This window comes from Cydia amplana, chromosome 20 (assembly GCF_948474715.1).
Source record: "Cydia amplana chromosome 20, ilCydAmpl1.1, whole genome shotgun sequence".
Lineage (NCBI taxonomy): Eukaryota > Metazoa > Arthropoda > Insecta > Lepidoptera > Tortricidae > Cydia > Cydia amplana.
Genome location: NC_086088.1, coordinates 9,446,193 through 9,463,192, shown reverse-complemented (window position 1 = coordinate 9,463,192; position 17,000 = coordinate 9,446,193). Strand labels below are relative to the sequence as shown.

The 17,000-nt window shown below is 38.3% G+C and overlaps 2 protein-coding genes across 3 annotated transcripts in view; one reads left to right on the top strand and one right to left on the bottom strand.

Annotated features, from left to right (window-relative positions):
• The window catches only part of LOC134657439 (ABC transporter G family member 20-like), a 333,481-nt gene that overhangs the window by 204,268 nt on the left and 112,213 nt on the right, over positions 1-17,000 (bottom strand). The window lies entirely within an intron of this gene.
• Positions 9,579-17,000, top strand: part of LOC134657464 (lysyl oxidase homolog 3A) — a 29,918-nt gene continuing 22,496 nt past the window's right edge. The window contains exons 1-3 of the mRNA XM_063513028.1: positions 9,579-9,760; positions 13,111-13,251; positions 16,005-16,240. Of these exons, the coding sequence (XP_063369098.1) occupies positions 9,586-9,760; positions 13,111-13,251; positions 16,005-16,240 (552 nt within the window). The 5' untranslated portion in view covers positions 9,579-9,585. The remainder of the gene's footprint in view (positions 9,761-13,110; positions 13,252-16,004; positions 16,241-17,000) is intronic.

Here is a 17,000-nt window from a genome sequence, read left to right as displayed (position 1 = left end):
CGCTTGACTGCTCATTTCTAATAGATTTTTTTGGCTAATGACTAAATTACCTAGCAGTCTAGCACTTACGCCGATGCTAAGACGTTCCTGTACCGACCTGTTGCACATACGCATCCGCATTAAACTCCGCATCTATTTAATGCGGATGCGGATGCAGATGTGGATGTTTAAAATAATGCGGAAGTTCCGCGGTTGCGGATGCGGATGCGGATATTCGCAACATCCCTGGTTTGTGTTTTTGTAGACTGTAGAGTTTACTTTTAGGACTTTGTATGGCGGAAAGCTTAGGGTAGTGTGATTGATTCACGAAAGCTGACACCAACTTCAAATAGTAGCTATTTTTAGAAAGTGACTCACACGACCCGATTCGAATTTTAAGATAAGTACGTCAAATACTTACGTCTAGATACGATACGACGTTTTTTCAAACAAAAACGTTGCTCAAAAGCAACGTGTCAAAACACTGATATATCTAATCCATATATCGTATCTAGACGTAATATTTGACGTATCCTAAAGTTCGAATTGGGCCGACATTTTCTTCCCGAATTGTTCTAAAATGGGAAATCAAGAATCACTCTATTGATTAGGTGAAAACTGCATGAAAATCCGATCAGTAGTTTTTGAGTTTATCGCGAACATACAAACAGACGGACGTGGCGGGGGACAGGGTTATAAGATAATCTTTCTTTAATCATTCTTTAATAATTTTAAAGTTAATTTTAAGTTTAATTTTTAAGTTTATTTTTAATTCTTAATCTTGATTTTAATTTTATTTTAATTTTGTAAATATAATATGGATTTTTAAGACCTGATATACTTAAATGATTTTTATTTATTTATTTTATAAGGTGTATTGATAATTTGATTGTGAATCCATTGACGTCTTCCAAAAAATCATGCATATTACTATGACAAAATCATAAGTAGATTTTAACATGGAATAGGCCTCAAGCACAGACAATCCAACCTCTAGACATAGCATAGTCGCGCTACCCCCTCTGCCACACATACGGTAGCGTTACTCCATCTTCGAGTCAATCCCGTGCCGTGATTGGTCCGTGTCTTTGAACGGACCAATCACGGCACGGGATTCGCTCACCTCGTCCCCCCGCACCCCCGTATTTTTGGCAGCATCGGTTTCATGAAAGAATTGGCCTAAGCTCAGTCTAGAGGTTAGATTGTCAGTGGCCTCAAGAGATCAAATGTCAGCAACTCCATCAAGACTGGTGCCCTAATTGGCTGTCTTGCGGATATCGCTATTAGTATCCATCCATCCACCAGCCCGCTGTCACGATGAAAAATATGGGTTTACCCGCTCTTTCTCGAGACGAGATGTGCCCTTGAGTTGAAGTATTTTTTATTCGATTCTAATTTTATATCGTTTTTGACGTGATAACGTCTTATAACAGTTATAACTCGATGAACACCGGTAGCATGCGCGAAAAAGTGTCACGTTGTGGACAGATCTATATCGTATAAAAGTATGCAATTATTCATCAATGTTATGACGTTATCACGCAAAATTATCGTCCGTAAACCGACTTTACAGACAACCATATTTTACAAGCTTTTATTTAGTTTCACCTGTCCCGTTGTCTGTAATCAAATCTTGCAAGTTAAATTTGATCCACTTCCCGGTTTCCGATTGAGCTGAAATTTTGCATGCATGTATAAATCGGATGATAATGCAATATTATTATGACATTGAGCTGATCTGATGATGGAGACAGGAGGTGGCCATAGGAACTCTGAGATGAAACAACGCAACCTAATTGTGTTAGGGGTTTTTAGAATTGTCTCGATGAGTATTAGTTGTCTGTCGTAAGAAAAGTACAGTCAGCGATAAAAGCTTGTACCAAAAATGACATTTTTGCCAATAACTTATTTTTATTAGGGTTCCGTACCCAAAAGGGACCGAAAAAAGATTACTACTAAGACTCCTCTCTCCGTCCGTCCGTCTGTCTGTTTGTCACCAGGCCGTATCTCATGAAGCGTGATAGCTAGACAGTTGAAAATTTCACAGATGCTGTATTTCTGTTGCCGCTATAACAATACTAAAAAGTACCCTCGGTGGGCGAGTCCGACTCGCACTTGTCCGGTTTTTTTCTTTAAATTGATATCATAAAAAAATATCTATTTTGTAAGTTTACCAATGTCGTTTTTATAAGACATGTGATGTCACATTCAGGCGCTTTCGGTACCTACAGGCTGATTTTACTCGCGGTGCGTTCTTTTCATTTATTTTCACATTTTGGAATGTTCATAGTTGCTATAATAGGTTTATTAGAAATACCTATTTAATATTCTCAAGAAGTAGAATGACGTCTACCAAATATATGGGTACCTATAATTATATTATTTAAGCGTTTGTCTTATTTTGAAAACACGTTGAAGTACAAATAAAAACATAGCAAAAAAAAAACTAAATACTTTTCCGAAAATTCGTTAATGGCGGGCATCTTTCTCTGTCACTCTAATTACGCCTTAATTGGAGTAGATGAGAAGGATGCCCGTAATTTGCGAACTTCGGTGTTCGCGGTAGCGGCCTTCAGTTTCCACATGCTCACACACAGAAGTTAATGACAAAGCTCGTATTACCCTAACGGGAAATGAACGTGACACCCCATTCGGGCAACAATATGGGCACATTAAACTACGTCACGTCTATCTTATCTATCTTAAGGGGTCCACTGATTAACAGTCCGCCGGACGATATCGGCCTGTCAGTTAGAACAAAAAGTTGACAGTTCCGAACAACTGACAGGCCGATACCGTCCGGCGGACTGGTAATCAGTGGGCCCCTTTAGGATGGTTTAAACGTAGATGTGGCATACAATTTTCTAGACATGCTAGAAAATTGCCGCTAAAGACGTCATATACAGTGTAATATAAACAAATACAAATACAAATGCATTTATTTCATTACTTTTTACATCAGTTCTTAGGTATAATATAAACCTTCATGCATTACGATAAAGTTTGCAGTGGCGCGGTGTCCATAATAGGTTTGGCGTTCAAAGAGTTAAAGAAAGCTTGCTTTGCCGGTTTAGTAGATGACTTCTAAGATATACAAATGCTGGCAATCCCATTTTAGGTCCATCCACGCCACAACAGACATATTCAGTGCCAGCGCGAGCTACGCGCTACGAGCGTAGCCGATAACACGGGAAAAACCGTATGTAGCGAAAAGCGCCTACGAACAGTGAACTCCCCTAGCGAGTCGCTGGCAGTTAATGTGTATCTTTCGGGCAACGATGGTCCAGTAATTAACGAGAAAAGTTACCAAATGTTACCGTGTTGCTCCACAAAAGTTAACTACGGTGTGAATGCGCCTTCTTTAGTGTAAGGCCTGAGTGGACGCTCGAAGCGGAGCGTTCGGCGGGGCGTGCAGCGTGGCGTCGGGCTCACGCGTGATGTGAGCAGCGTGCACTAAGGCCGCTCCTATACGCTTGCATTTGTTTAACATGCACGCCCCGCCCCGCTGCACGCTCAACCCGACTCCACTCAGGCCTTACACTTACTCCGAGCCGTGGTAAGTAAGTATTTATAGTAACTTTTCTCCGTCTTTTAGGTACATTACTTCGATTTATAGGTTCATATAAATATTTTTATAAAATGTTCTAAAGCAGTCAATAACAATTGCTATAACGTTCAGTTATAAATTACCGCCAGATAGTAAAAGTAGACCGAATTGAACAGTGACTATAAACCTACCGTAAAAGGTAAGTACCTACTTTATTAAATGTCACCGAGCTTACAAATTTAACTCCACACTTGTAAAAGCGAATAAATGACCAACATCCAGTTTGTTTTAGTTAGTTACAAATTAAGTCGACTGCAAAGATAAATTGGTCTGAACTAGTGGTCTATAAAATAACAATTTGAATTTGCAGACGATTTTATTGGCTATCTGAAATAAGGCTGTGGCTAATCCTTAAGTAATACCTATACTTAGTGTTTGCCTGAATAAAGAATATAGAATAGTGTTTTTGTTGTTGCTCATTCTGTTTTTTTATAATTTTACATTTTTGATAATTAAACGTGATTTACCTTTTAAGAATAAAGAATACTTAAGCGTTGTTAAGCAGTATCGAGCCGGGTCAAAAACGATTAGGAAAACCGGCGTCTTTCTGATTTAAATACATAGGTAGGTAAGTACATTATTCTTAGATTTTCATCATATAAAATAATTAAGTAGAAGTTTTTAACTAGCCAACGAGGATAAAGTACGAACATTAGGTTTTGAAGTCCATTTATTGTATAATGTTTTTAAATTATAAGTACAGGAAAGCCGTATAATCTTAACTTATTCACACTTCGTATTTTTTTAGCATTAGAAAAATAGTAAGCAATCTTGACGTGTATTTTTATTGAAAAACGCTATTATAATTTTTTTTAACCCTATACGATAATCATATCATTTAAACCATTTTATAATATGGAAAAATGACATAAATGCCAAAAATGTCTTACATCATATATAGTACAAGTTGTTCAGTATATGACCCACATACATATCGCCGCTATACTTACTCAACCTCGTATCTGCAACACTCATTTGATGAGAAAAACATCCGTATTTCGAATGAAAGAAAAGTGACATTTCCATCAAATGATTGTTGCAGATATGAGGTTAAGTAAGTATAGCGACGATAATATATTCACCTCTGAAAGGACACACCACAAAATCGCATATTGCATTAAAAGTAGCTATTTCACGACAATAGGGATGATGACACATGTTGAATTTTATAACAAAATACCTATAAGTAGTAAAATAGATAGCAAATCAGCAATTTATCACAATATTGTAAATATTAAAAAAAATATGGAAATAATACAAAAATACATCACATAAAAATTTCACATTTTAAGTTTTTTTTTTAACTTTCAAAAACGAAATAAATAAGGATACCATTCGATTCCTCACATTTTATCCAAAAAAAGATTGTATTAAAATATACATAAACGCAATATTTCACCGACAAAAATGCAATTTTCTTGTTTTGTTCATACTTCAAGATGCGATCTCAGTGACCTTGACGTCACGTTCATATAGCGTTTTGTTCGGGGCGTTTCGCGAGTGAAGTACGACTGTCGGACTTTGACTATAATTTCTGACTTTTGTATATTGCTTTAATGCAAGGGGTCCCATATAGACATTTGATCCTAAAAACAAACCTGATTCATTGATACCTACCATAAATGAAGATTGGTCATCTAGCCTATTAAGCACCCAATTCTGGTGAACGCTTCAAGCGTGGCTCCAGCCTTAAGTCCCAAAAGTTGATTTCCAATAACGATCCTCCTACCTTAAACGTGTAAGAGTAGCCAGGTCGCAGGTGTCACATTTCACGAAGGACTGTCTACCAAACTTTATTATGAGATTTTCTTTTTAAATGAGAAATTATTTTTACGTACGATTTGCCTTTTTCATTTTAATGATGAATATGATTTAGTTCGAAGATATTAACTATATTAGTTAAAGTAATTACTCTCTACCTAATTAATTTATTCAAGATTTTGCAAATCTATCGTATTTAGGTACCTACTTTATGTTTCTACATACATTTATATTTTTTTATAAGCCTAGGTGCTCTGGAGAATACATTTAAAAAATGATTAATCTTCTATCACGCTTCGAGATGGGTAGGGTTGAGTAAATACTGAGTATTTACTCGGTATTTACAGTATTTACTCAAAGCACCCGATAAATACCCGTATTTACTCATTTAGGTGGGTAAAAACGATTGCTTATAAAATATTCAAAAAGTGAGATTTAAGAACAAAATTGTCGTATGTATAAAATACATATATGATTACTGCATATTTTTCTATTACCTACTCTCTCTCACAAATTTCCAATAATGTTATTTTACCGAAAATCCATTTTTTTATATATTATAAATGGGCTTACTCATCGCCACAGACTAGCCGAGGCGAAGACGTGGCCTACGATGGAGCGAGCCTGCCCAGAAGGTGCCTGTTCACCCTTGATTTGAAGGTTGCCGGGTTATATGAGCTCGGAAACATAGACGCCGGCAAGCAATTCCATTCTTTCGCAGTGCGCATAAGAAACGAGGAAGCAAAGCGCTTCGTGCGAATTGGTGGAATATCTACCAAGAAAATTGAATTGAGAAGGATGTACATTTGTACAATGATTCAGTTACGACCAAATCAGAGCAAACAGTCCAGTGCCGAGACAATAGACGCTATATGGGTCAATTTTAATGATACTATTTGATGCAATATTGTTTGGGTTAAGGCGCAGTTCTTTGATAATTATTGTTGATTATACATATTTTGTGGTAAAAAATCATATCTAAATTCTAAAATAAAAACTACTGGCCACGGGATTTCTCGAAAATTTTGAATAAGAGTTAAGGGTGACTCACGCTACAATGGTCCGAGCCCGGGCCGGGGCGCCCGACACTTCAGTTATCTATAGAAAACATCACGTGATCACCGTCACCTGTCATAGAAAAAGAAGTGTCGGGCGCCCGGCCCTGCACCCCTAGCACATGATTGGCGCGACAGTATCTCGCGGCGAGATAGACTACCCGTCTTTTTCTAGCTGTGTTAATAAAAGAGGGACGGGTAGTCTATCTCGCCGCGAGATACTCTCGCGCCAATCATGTGCTAGCCCGGCTGGCTCGTATAACATCACACCCACGAAATAGGTAGGTACTTATTGGTAAGTGAGAGGCAAATTGGGATACTATCCATATAGTGGTTTTTATAAGATGTATAGTGGTTTTTGAAAGCGTTTCGTCACAGGGGAGATGGACCTCTTAGTGTAAGGCCTGAGTGGACGCTCGAAGCGGAGCGTTCGGCGGGGCGTGCAGCGTGTCGTCGGGCTCACAAGTAATTTGAGCAGCGTGCACTAAGGCCGCTCCTATACGCTTGCATTTGTTTAACATGCACGCCGCACGCCCCGCCCCGCTGCACGCCCAACTCGAGCATTGGCTTGCAATCCATCTAGGAGAAGGATACTCCAAAATTAAATCCCGACATGGAGTTACCATAAGGCGCGAGTAGGGTCCAACCTGAAATAAGCGGCAGATTCTTGCAGCCTCCACACGTATCGGCTCGCCTTTCCTGTGGGTTAGGACAGTGAAGCCGAGAGGGTAAGATTAAATACTGTATACGAATTTTACTCTGTATCCGCCATTTATTTTCCTTTACATCTGCATATCCGTCGCCATCTTGAATATTTCCGGAAAGCACCCAATTTAAGGCCATCGTTCTGAATTGTATTTTATCAGCTTTAGCAATTTCCGCATTCTACGATATCAGATTAAATTAAATAAAATCCTTCGCATTGCATTTGATTTTGATTTGCAGTCTAATTTCGTTCAAAATGTATTTACGCCAAAAGCTGCTTTGCTCAAACTGTAGGTAACGTTATATTATAAGTGATATACCGTTAGTTTTTTCTGTGTGAAAGCACCTTAAATAGGTATGACTCACATACTCTTTGATTATGATATTAAATGCAGTAATAAGAATTGCCGTAATAAAGGGGTTAGACAATGATCCTTTTATTACTAGTAGCTCTGTGAGCTGTAGACCTCGCGAGCAGAGCTTAAAACTGAATAAATGTATGGCAAAAATATTTATTAAAATATAGGTATGTATAGTACATGTAATATAAACAAAAAAATAAAAACTACATAAAACTACAAACAAAAATTAAACGAATACGCTTAACCCGCGCTTGATAAATAAAAAATACGAAATTTTTCATTTTTTCAAAAAAATAAAATAAAAAACAACTATACGTAATTTAAGTATAAAAAAAATACAAAAAGTTATGTAGCAGTATACAATTCCTGGGGATGGAACCAGGGACCTGCCGATGCAAACAAAAAAAGCGAACGTTTGCAAAGTACGCCATTATAGTTCTTACTAAAGCTGACGAAATTTAGCTACTCATTCTCAAGTTAAAATTAAATATCTAAATACCGCCAAAACCAGCGATACAAATTTTCTAAATTTTTGGCCATTTAATCTATAAACATATCTCAAAAAGAAAAAACTCTTATGATACCGATACGACTATTTGTTTAGGCGGGAGCTGTCACAACTCCGCCATTTTGAAAAATTTCCAAAAACCGGATCGACAAAAAATAATTATTTAGTCATAGAATTCGGTCACAAAATTTCACGAAAATCGGTTAAGAATTGCGACCTGTAGAGGAGAACATCCGGACATACAAAAGCAAAATGCCCGAGTCAAAACGTAGACCTTCGCTACGCTTCGGTCAATAATATACCTAGTAGCACCAAGTAACCAACTATGGGCAAAAAATAATAGTTATACGTTATCAATTATAAACTGAATTGAAACAATTTTTTAATAACACAGTTTAATTGTAAAATTCAGTAAACGATCTTCCCCTTAAACTGTGAACTCATCACATATGGCAAAGTCATATAGTCTTAACATTGAACTAGTATGACGTTCTTATATAAATAATTATAACACATGACTATCAGCACGCAATAGACTCAATACAGTGCCATAATTGTTCACAATCGTTGTTGTTCAGTCGCATATAGTTCCAACATTAGTTCATTTTGTTAAAAATAACAATAAATGTAGTTCATATTTAAATTCCAAAAAGTTTATTGGAAATGGTGTACCATATATTTGACTTGACAGTTAGAACTAACGAATTCTACTACGTTTTTGTGTGACAATTTCTCGATTTCGATGTCCGTTGGTGCAAACTCGTTTACCAAATTGATTTTAATTTTAAATCCAATTTTATTTTAGTGCGCAGTGCGTGAAAAACTATAGAATGTAATTTGTGTTAGAAATAAGTATTGTGGCCACAAATAGTTATTTGTACAACAAGAGATCAAAGTTTGATATTTCTTCGAGTGCTTATTTTGAGTCCCGTGCAAGCGAAAGATTCTATACTAATCTAATTTAGAATCTTGAGCGTAGTAAGGGACTCAAAAGCGCACGAGATGTAAATAACTTTGATCTCGTGTAGTTCACAAAACTTTTCACCTCAGCAGTGAGAACATATTATAGAGAACCCGAAAAATTTATTCCTTCTTCATCACTTACCTCTATTCACTCATGGTTTCTTAAGATATACCAACAATTAAATTTTCACCTCAGCAGCTCGAACAAGGGTACTTTGCTACTTAAAAACAGTGAGCAAAATCGCATTTTGTTTTTGTTCGAGCTGCTGAGGTGAAAAATAAATTGTCAAAATTGTTTATTGCGGTATATTGTCGATTTTAACACGTGTTTGCGTTTAAATAATTATCAAAGCTAAAAGATTATATTTTGAACCTAATACGTTTTGTTATCTCTGATTTTATTTTTAATTTTTAATTGCATTTAGTGATACACGTGTAGGTACTTAAGTTAGAAAATTATTCCCAAAAAAAATTATCAACGTGTTTTTGAGCCATCCTGTAGTACCTATATTTAATTAGACAGATAACCACGAGTTTTATACATACACCATTGATACGGTACTTACACGGCAAGTTAGCGTTCGGTAAAATCAAAGAACTCCCGAAGGTATCAAAAACTTTAGTGCAAGTGTTTGAAGTGTTACCATGAAATCTGCAGTGAAATGTTTCATTATTGTAGCGGTACTAGTGGAAGTCACTAGTCGTGATTTCAACGACACGGAAAGGGCCGCCCGCGCTGCTTTCGTTCAGAGGCTTCTAAACAAGCAAAAACTGGCTGAAGGGAGATTAAGGCTTGTCGGCGGTCCGAACCAATTTGAAGGTACAGTTTTTTTGATGTTTTTAACGTAACAAACATCGTGGATTACACACAATCTTGCTTTTTTCCTGGTTTAGTTTGTTTTGAACTTGTGACCCGTCGCAACATTAATCTCTATTAATTACCTATGATCTGATCCCCTATTAGTGTAAATTTCATTCGATAGCGTGACGAGCGTTCGCGTTTGAACAGCGCGCCAAGCCGGACGTTTTGGAAATTCAAAATCCCATACAAAACACTTAAAACAAACGCGTACCTCACGTGACGCTATCGAATGAAATTTACAGGGGTACTGTCATGTACTGTTACGTTTGACCGACGAGATCACTAAAACTTTATTAAATTATTTACGATACATAAGTAAAGAATGGGAAATATACCGCCATTATGTCTTTTGTCATGTGAATAAGAATATTTTGGTATTTTTTTTTATATCTATGGTGCTATTTGTATCGAGCAATATGTTCATCATATTCTGCATTTTTACAAGCTTTAAGAAAACTATACTCACCCCATTTTAAAGACTACCAGACCAACAATATTTATTTAAACCCTTCCGTACCTCAAAAGGAAAAAAACGGAACCCTTATAGGATCACTCGTGCGTCTGTCTATCCGATCATTCCCCCCCCCCCCCTTATCTCCGATACTACTGTGTCTAAAATTTGGTAAAAAAATACACAAAATAGTTCTTTACCTATACTTAGATGACAGGAAAACCTATTAGAAATGTACTGTCAAGCGTGAGTCGGACTTAATGTACGGCACCTTGGAACGCGAGTCCGACTCGCACTTGACCGGTTTATTATACTGAAAATTTATTGTAGGTCTAAAGGTTAGGTTAGGTCAGGTAAATTGGACCTACTAGACTGTATTATTCACGAACTATCTGCCTATAAAGTTGTTATTTAATCCGTCTACCCTATAATCATACCTTTTATACATAAAATATAACTAACATAAATATTCGATCGAGTTAACGCGAAGCGACCGCGTCCCCATTACCGCTTAAGGTGACAGTCTATTTCCAACCAGCTGCACTACTGTTTACTATGGAAATTGACAGTAACAGCGACGCGTTCAGTACCAGTAGTGCAGCTGCGGTGAGAAATGGAATGTTACCCTTAGGTCTAAAATGCTGTCGTGTATTTATTAATTTAGCTAATCTTTATTGCACACAATAGACTATATAGTGTGGCACGCGCCATAAAGAGGTTTATATTTGAGATGTATTAAAATAGTCACACATTTTCTAAAGTGTCTATCCCACCAAAAACATTTTCATGTAAAATGTTGCCAAGACGAAACCACAAGGCTCACACTGACAAAAAGTTATCAGATCTCTTGTAGAGCCAAGCTTCTAACTCTACAAGCCCTAACTTCACAAACTCTACACCTTAGTCAAAATATGTGGCTTCACCGTTTCGCTACTGTCACATGGACGTAAGGTGAAAAATGTATTCACTATTCATTATTTTTTATAATACAATAGTTCTTGGAGTAACGAAACGGCCAAGCCACATATTTTGACTAAGGTGTAGAGTTTGTGAAGTTAGGGCTTGTAGAGTTAGAAGCTTGGCTCTACAAGAGATCTGATAACTTTTTGTCAGTGTGAGCCTTGTGGTTTCGTCTTGGCAACATTTTACATGAAAATGTTTTTGGTGGGATTTCACTTCTTTTTGTAAGTTGCTTCCATCCCCTAATTTAAAGGGTTGCGCGTGTGATTTAAGGTACTATTAAAAATCCTGAAATACGTACCTCGGGGCATCTTTTATACATCTGCTTTTTACTGATTCCCCATACAAACTTCAACCCTCTTTTTCCCCTAACGCCCTTTTCCACCCCCTTTTCGTCGCCCGTTTTGGGGTTGAAAACTATTCTATGCCATTCCCCATTACAAAAACTATCTACGTACCAAATTTCAACTAAATCGGTTCAGCGGTTATTGATTTCCCATACAAAAATCCACCCCCCTTTTCCCCCCCTTAGGGGCAAAAAATTTCAAGTTTTTGAATTATTTTGTTGTTTGTGTACTAATACTATCTTACATACCAAATTTCAGCTTCCTAGGACTTCAGGAAGTACCCTAGAGGTTTTGATGATCAACAGTGAGTGAGTGAGTCAGTGACGAAATTGGGTTTTTTTAGATATGAATAAAATCTTAAGTATAAGAGCTATGCAATTGAAATTTTTTATGTTTAATAAGTCCACTATTGACATCATATCCCGAGAATTTTGTTTATCTGGTATAATCCAAACCCAAGTTATGAGGGTTCAAAAAAACGACGAAGCGCTTCGAGAAAAGGTAGGTAGTGCCCTTGCGCTTCGCTTTGCTCGTCTTGGCGGGGGCACTACCGTGCCCCCAGATCCATCTCTGACTAGTGATCCGCAAAAGCGGTAGAACCATATGTTGTTACTACAATAGGCTACATGACTAATTTTCATTTATGGTATCAATCGATCGGGTTTGTTTTTAGGATCAAATGTCTATATGGGACCATTGCATTAAAGTGACACAAAAGTCAGAAATTGTAGTCAAAGTCCGACAGTCGCACTTCACTCGCGAAACGCCCTATACAAAACGGCAAGGGAACGTGCCGTCAAGGTCTCTGGGAGGCCATCTTGTAGTATGGAACTATGGACAAAACAAGAAAATGGCGTTTTTATCGGTGAAATATTGCGTTTATGTATATAGTTGCTATACAATATTTTTTTGGATGAAATGTAAGGAATCGAATGGTACCCTTACTTTTATCGTTTTTGGAAGTTAAAAAAAACTTAAATTTTGAGACTTTCAGGTCTTGTATTTTTGTAATTTTTCAATATTTTATTTTAATATCCACATTATTGTGATAAATTGCTCGTTTGCTATCTATTTTACTAGATTTTGTTATAATATTCAACATGTGTCATCATCCCTATTGTCACTCCAGCCGCTCACGTTTATTATTTCCTAGTAATCCAATGTGTGTCATATCCAGAATGATTTTCACAGACAATATTACGTAATTGTAAGCAGATTATTACTGGGTTAAAGAGTGGGCCTCTAGTCTAGCTTGGGTTAGACAGTGGGGGATTCTAGGTCACCAGGACTTTAGTAATATTTGCTAAAAGGTTTGGGTGCAATAAAATAACGTTTACTGTAAAGGACTAGCTATAATGACAGTGCGAATTGCAAGTTCATACATTTACCACTTAACGCATGTAGCAAATGTATGAAGTAGCAATAAACACCCAACAATGTAAACATGCCCCAATGTGCAGGCCAGACCAACTTGCCCGTTTCGATCTTATTTGTAATAGTAAATGATACTAGAATGCTGATTGGGATCATTGAAATAAGTTAGTTTACAGGCAACGTATACATCTACCACGGGGGCCGGTGGGGCGCCGTTTGTGACGACTCTTGGGACGACGCAGCTGCCCAGGTAGTCTGCAGGCGCTGGAACCGGAGCGGAGTCGCCACACACGCTGCGCAGTACGGAGAGGCGAAAAGTAAGTCAATTTAATCTACAGATCTGCAATGACACATACACAGGCAACGTATACATCTACCACAGGGGCCGGTGGGGCGCCGTATGTGACGACTCTTGGGACGACGCGGGCGCCCAGGTAGTCTACAGGCGATGGAACCGGAGCGGACTCGCCACACACGCTGCGCAGTACGGAGAGGTGAAAAGTAAGTCATCTTCATCCACACATCTGCAATGACACATACACAGGCAACGTTTACATCTACCACGGGGGCCGGTGGGGTGCCGTATGTGACGACTCTTGGGACGACGCGGGCGCCCAGGTAGTCTACAGGCGATGGAACCGGAGCGGACTCGCCACACACGCTGCGCAGTATGGAGAGGCGAAAAGTAAGTCATCTTCATCCACACATCTGCAATGACACATACACAGGCAACGTTTACATCTACCACGGGGGCCGGTGGGGTGCCGTATGTGACGACTCTTGGGACAACGCGGGCGCCCAGGTAGTCTGCAGGCGATGGAACCGGAGCGGACTCGCCACACACGCTGCGCAGTACGGAGAGGCGAAAAGTAAGTCATCTTCATCCACAGATCTGCAATGACACATACACAGGCAATATAACAATATATACGCCGCCGGTACTACACTAGTTCGCCCAATCGCAGACATGCCACCCCTCTCCACACCCTCGCGCTTTCTCAGGTCAAAAATGCATGAAATTCGTGTACGAATTGTTTTTAAGATGAACAATAAAGAATATTGTATTGTAAGTCTTTTATTTGTGGCATTTTCTTACAATTAATTTTGGCGAAGACGCAAGAAAGATCAGACGATAAAATTCCTCTCGATACCTCACCAGATTAAAGGTCGGTCATGAAACACTTATTTCTATTTTATATGTTTGTGGTTGGACATTGATTCGGCCTTAAAAGGGTCTTTATTAAATTTTTACGACGTCGCCTATAAAAAGGAACCCTCTCTCGTACTCTTATGTGTTTTGAGCAGACGGGATATATACTGGGTCAACCAAATTTTGTCAGTAAATAGGAACAAAAAAACCTATACTCATCCTTTTCTTTTGGGTGCTAGTACTAGTGTTAGACAAAGATAGTATGACTCTCTCTGTCTATGTTTGAAATCAAACAGACCTTTGACACACTATAACAGCGAAGCCAAGACATAATATAAATATAAACTACATAGGTACCTACTTACATGGTATTGAAAGAAATAAGTTTGTTTTATGAAATGTGTAAGAGTTAAGCTTCAGAGATTTAAGAGAACAGTTAAAATTTCCGTCCAGGAACAGAAAGTTGAATTCCTACAATTTTGAAATACTGAAATGGTGACTTTGACTTGAACTTAACTAGACGGAGCCCCGCTTTGCGGGGCTCCTATTTCTAGGCGGTTTACCCTTCGGGCATCTGAAGCTACCTAACGAACCTAACCTACCTACCTATTGATTTAGTCTGATATCAGTGATATCCGTGAAAACATTATTCAACATTTTGAGAATCCAACATTTCGATAATTCAACATTATGAGAATTCAACTTTCTGTTCCTGGAGGAAAATTTCAAATAGACTTCTGTAGAGAATTATTTAATCATTAAATTCATTAATATCAGAAAGTGCTCTTCCTTATACCTCATTATTTTATCATTAGAAAATAGGTAAACATTCTAAACGTGTATTTTTATTGATAAGCACTTTTTAGAAACAGAACATTCCATGGGAACTTTGCAATTTTTGTAAATTCTCTGTGTTACATTTCTAACTCGACCTCGTGCTTTTGAGCTTGGTTTTTTTTATGCGAGTCGACTCGATTTAAAATTTCAATTCATTTTGTACTTGAACAAATAAGCTTACGAGGTAAGAAAACTCTCTACTTTGATAGAAGCCAAACATATTCCATTAACATTTGATGATTTAGGAATAGGTTGCTAAAAGGGTCAAACACAAAACTGTGTTCACGTCTTTTCCTGTATACATACCCAAAAGTTAAGTATTAATAGCTAGTTATAAGTTAGAAAGGTTAATCTTCTTATTTAACCCTTATCCGCATGATGTCCACAGGAAAAACGTGAACACAGTTTTGTGTTTGACCCAAAAACGTGGGTTCAAACCTCGGCCATCCCGTAAGATAGAGAAAAATATTCGTTACAAATATAAATGCAAAAAGACGGCTGTAAAATATATGGAGGGTCTTACACAAGTTCAAACAAAAAAAACCCGCCAAGTGCGAGTCGGACTCGCGCACGAAGGGCACAAGATACCATTACGCAAAAAACGCCAAAAAATTCACGTTTGTTGTATGGGAGCCCACTTAAATCTTTATTTTATCTTGTTTTTTAGTATTTGTTGTTATAGCGGCAAAAGAAACACATCATCTGTGAAAATTTCAACTGTCTAGCTATCACGGTTCATGAGTTACAGCCTGGTGACAGACAGTCGGACAGATAGACAGACGGACAGCAGAGTCTTAGTAATAGCACAGTATAATAAAGAGTACTAGCGTACAGGATGGACGCTCCCTGCCTCCCGTTGAAAGTGCCGCCCACCCGCTCTCGGTTACCTCACAGTTACCCTACAATGTCTTATCTCACTCACACAAGCATGGTACGCGTTCACCTACACGAGCTTAGGCTGTGTGCGTAGGAACGCGTTTGTTTCATACATTTGATCGCCAGTGTCCGAGGTGTGGTAATAGGGTCCCGTTTTTACAATATGGGTACGGAACCCTAAAAACATACAAATCTTTTAATTGTCAGGAAAGTTCTGGATGGACGACGTAGTCTGCGAAGGCACGGAGCCATCCCTGAACCACTGCATCTTCAGCGGCTGGGGCTCATCTGACTGCGAACCTTCTGAAGCCGCTGGCGCCATCTGTACTGAAACTCCAGTGGCGCTGGTGAAGCCGAGAAGAAAGAGCTTACTGGAGACGCTAGATGGCGATACTCGGTTGAGGCTTGTTGGTGGGAGAAGTCACAATGAAGGGGGAGTTGAGGTAAGACATGAATTGATGTAGCAGGTCTATAGACTTTATGTGAAGAAGATATTCTTCGACTAGCTAAAACTTCAAAGGTAAAGCTTTAGAGCCTTCTGAAACCGCTGGCGCTATCTGTACTGAAACACCAAAAGGGGCATTCCACGAGAATGTCGCTTACGTAACGACATTATTCTAATACTTCTGAAAATGCTGAGTAAGCTATCTTGGGTCTTTTAATATTTCACGACTTGGCTAAGAAATAGGCAGTATATTCTAGAAGTTTAGGGATTTGATTAAGATAGCTGCCATACAAGGCGAAAGCGTTACGTAAGCGACATTCTCGTGGAATGCCCCAAAATAAAGCATACCAGAATCCCAAATAATTCGGCCTAAAATAAATTATTTTTTATCTCAACTAGCAACTAGAACTAGTAACCGTCTCGTCGTCTTTTTCACGACCATGATAAATTACTTACCAACACAAGGTAGGTACTAATATGAACAATACAAGTCACAAAGTAACTTTTCCCAATAATTCTAATTTGAAAGTACCTACTTACCGCACTGAGGAGGGGCTACCGCGAAAACCGAATTTCGCAAATTGAGGGGATCATTCTCTTTTACTCCAATGAAGCCGTAATTAGAATGACAGAGATAAATGCCCGCAATTTGCGAAATTCGGTTTTCGCGGTAGCCCCTCTGTTTACCCCGTAAATCATTGGAAGTTGTTTCGTTACTAAAGAAACTCTGTAGCGATGTCAAAGTCAGCTTAACCCTT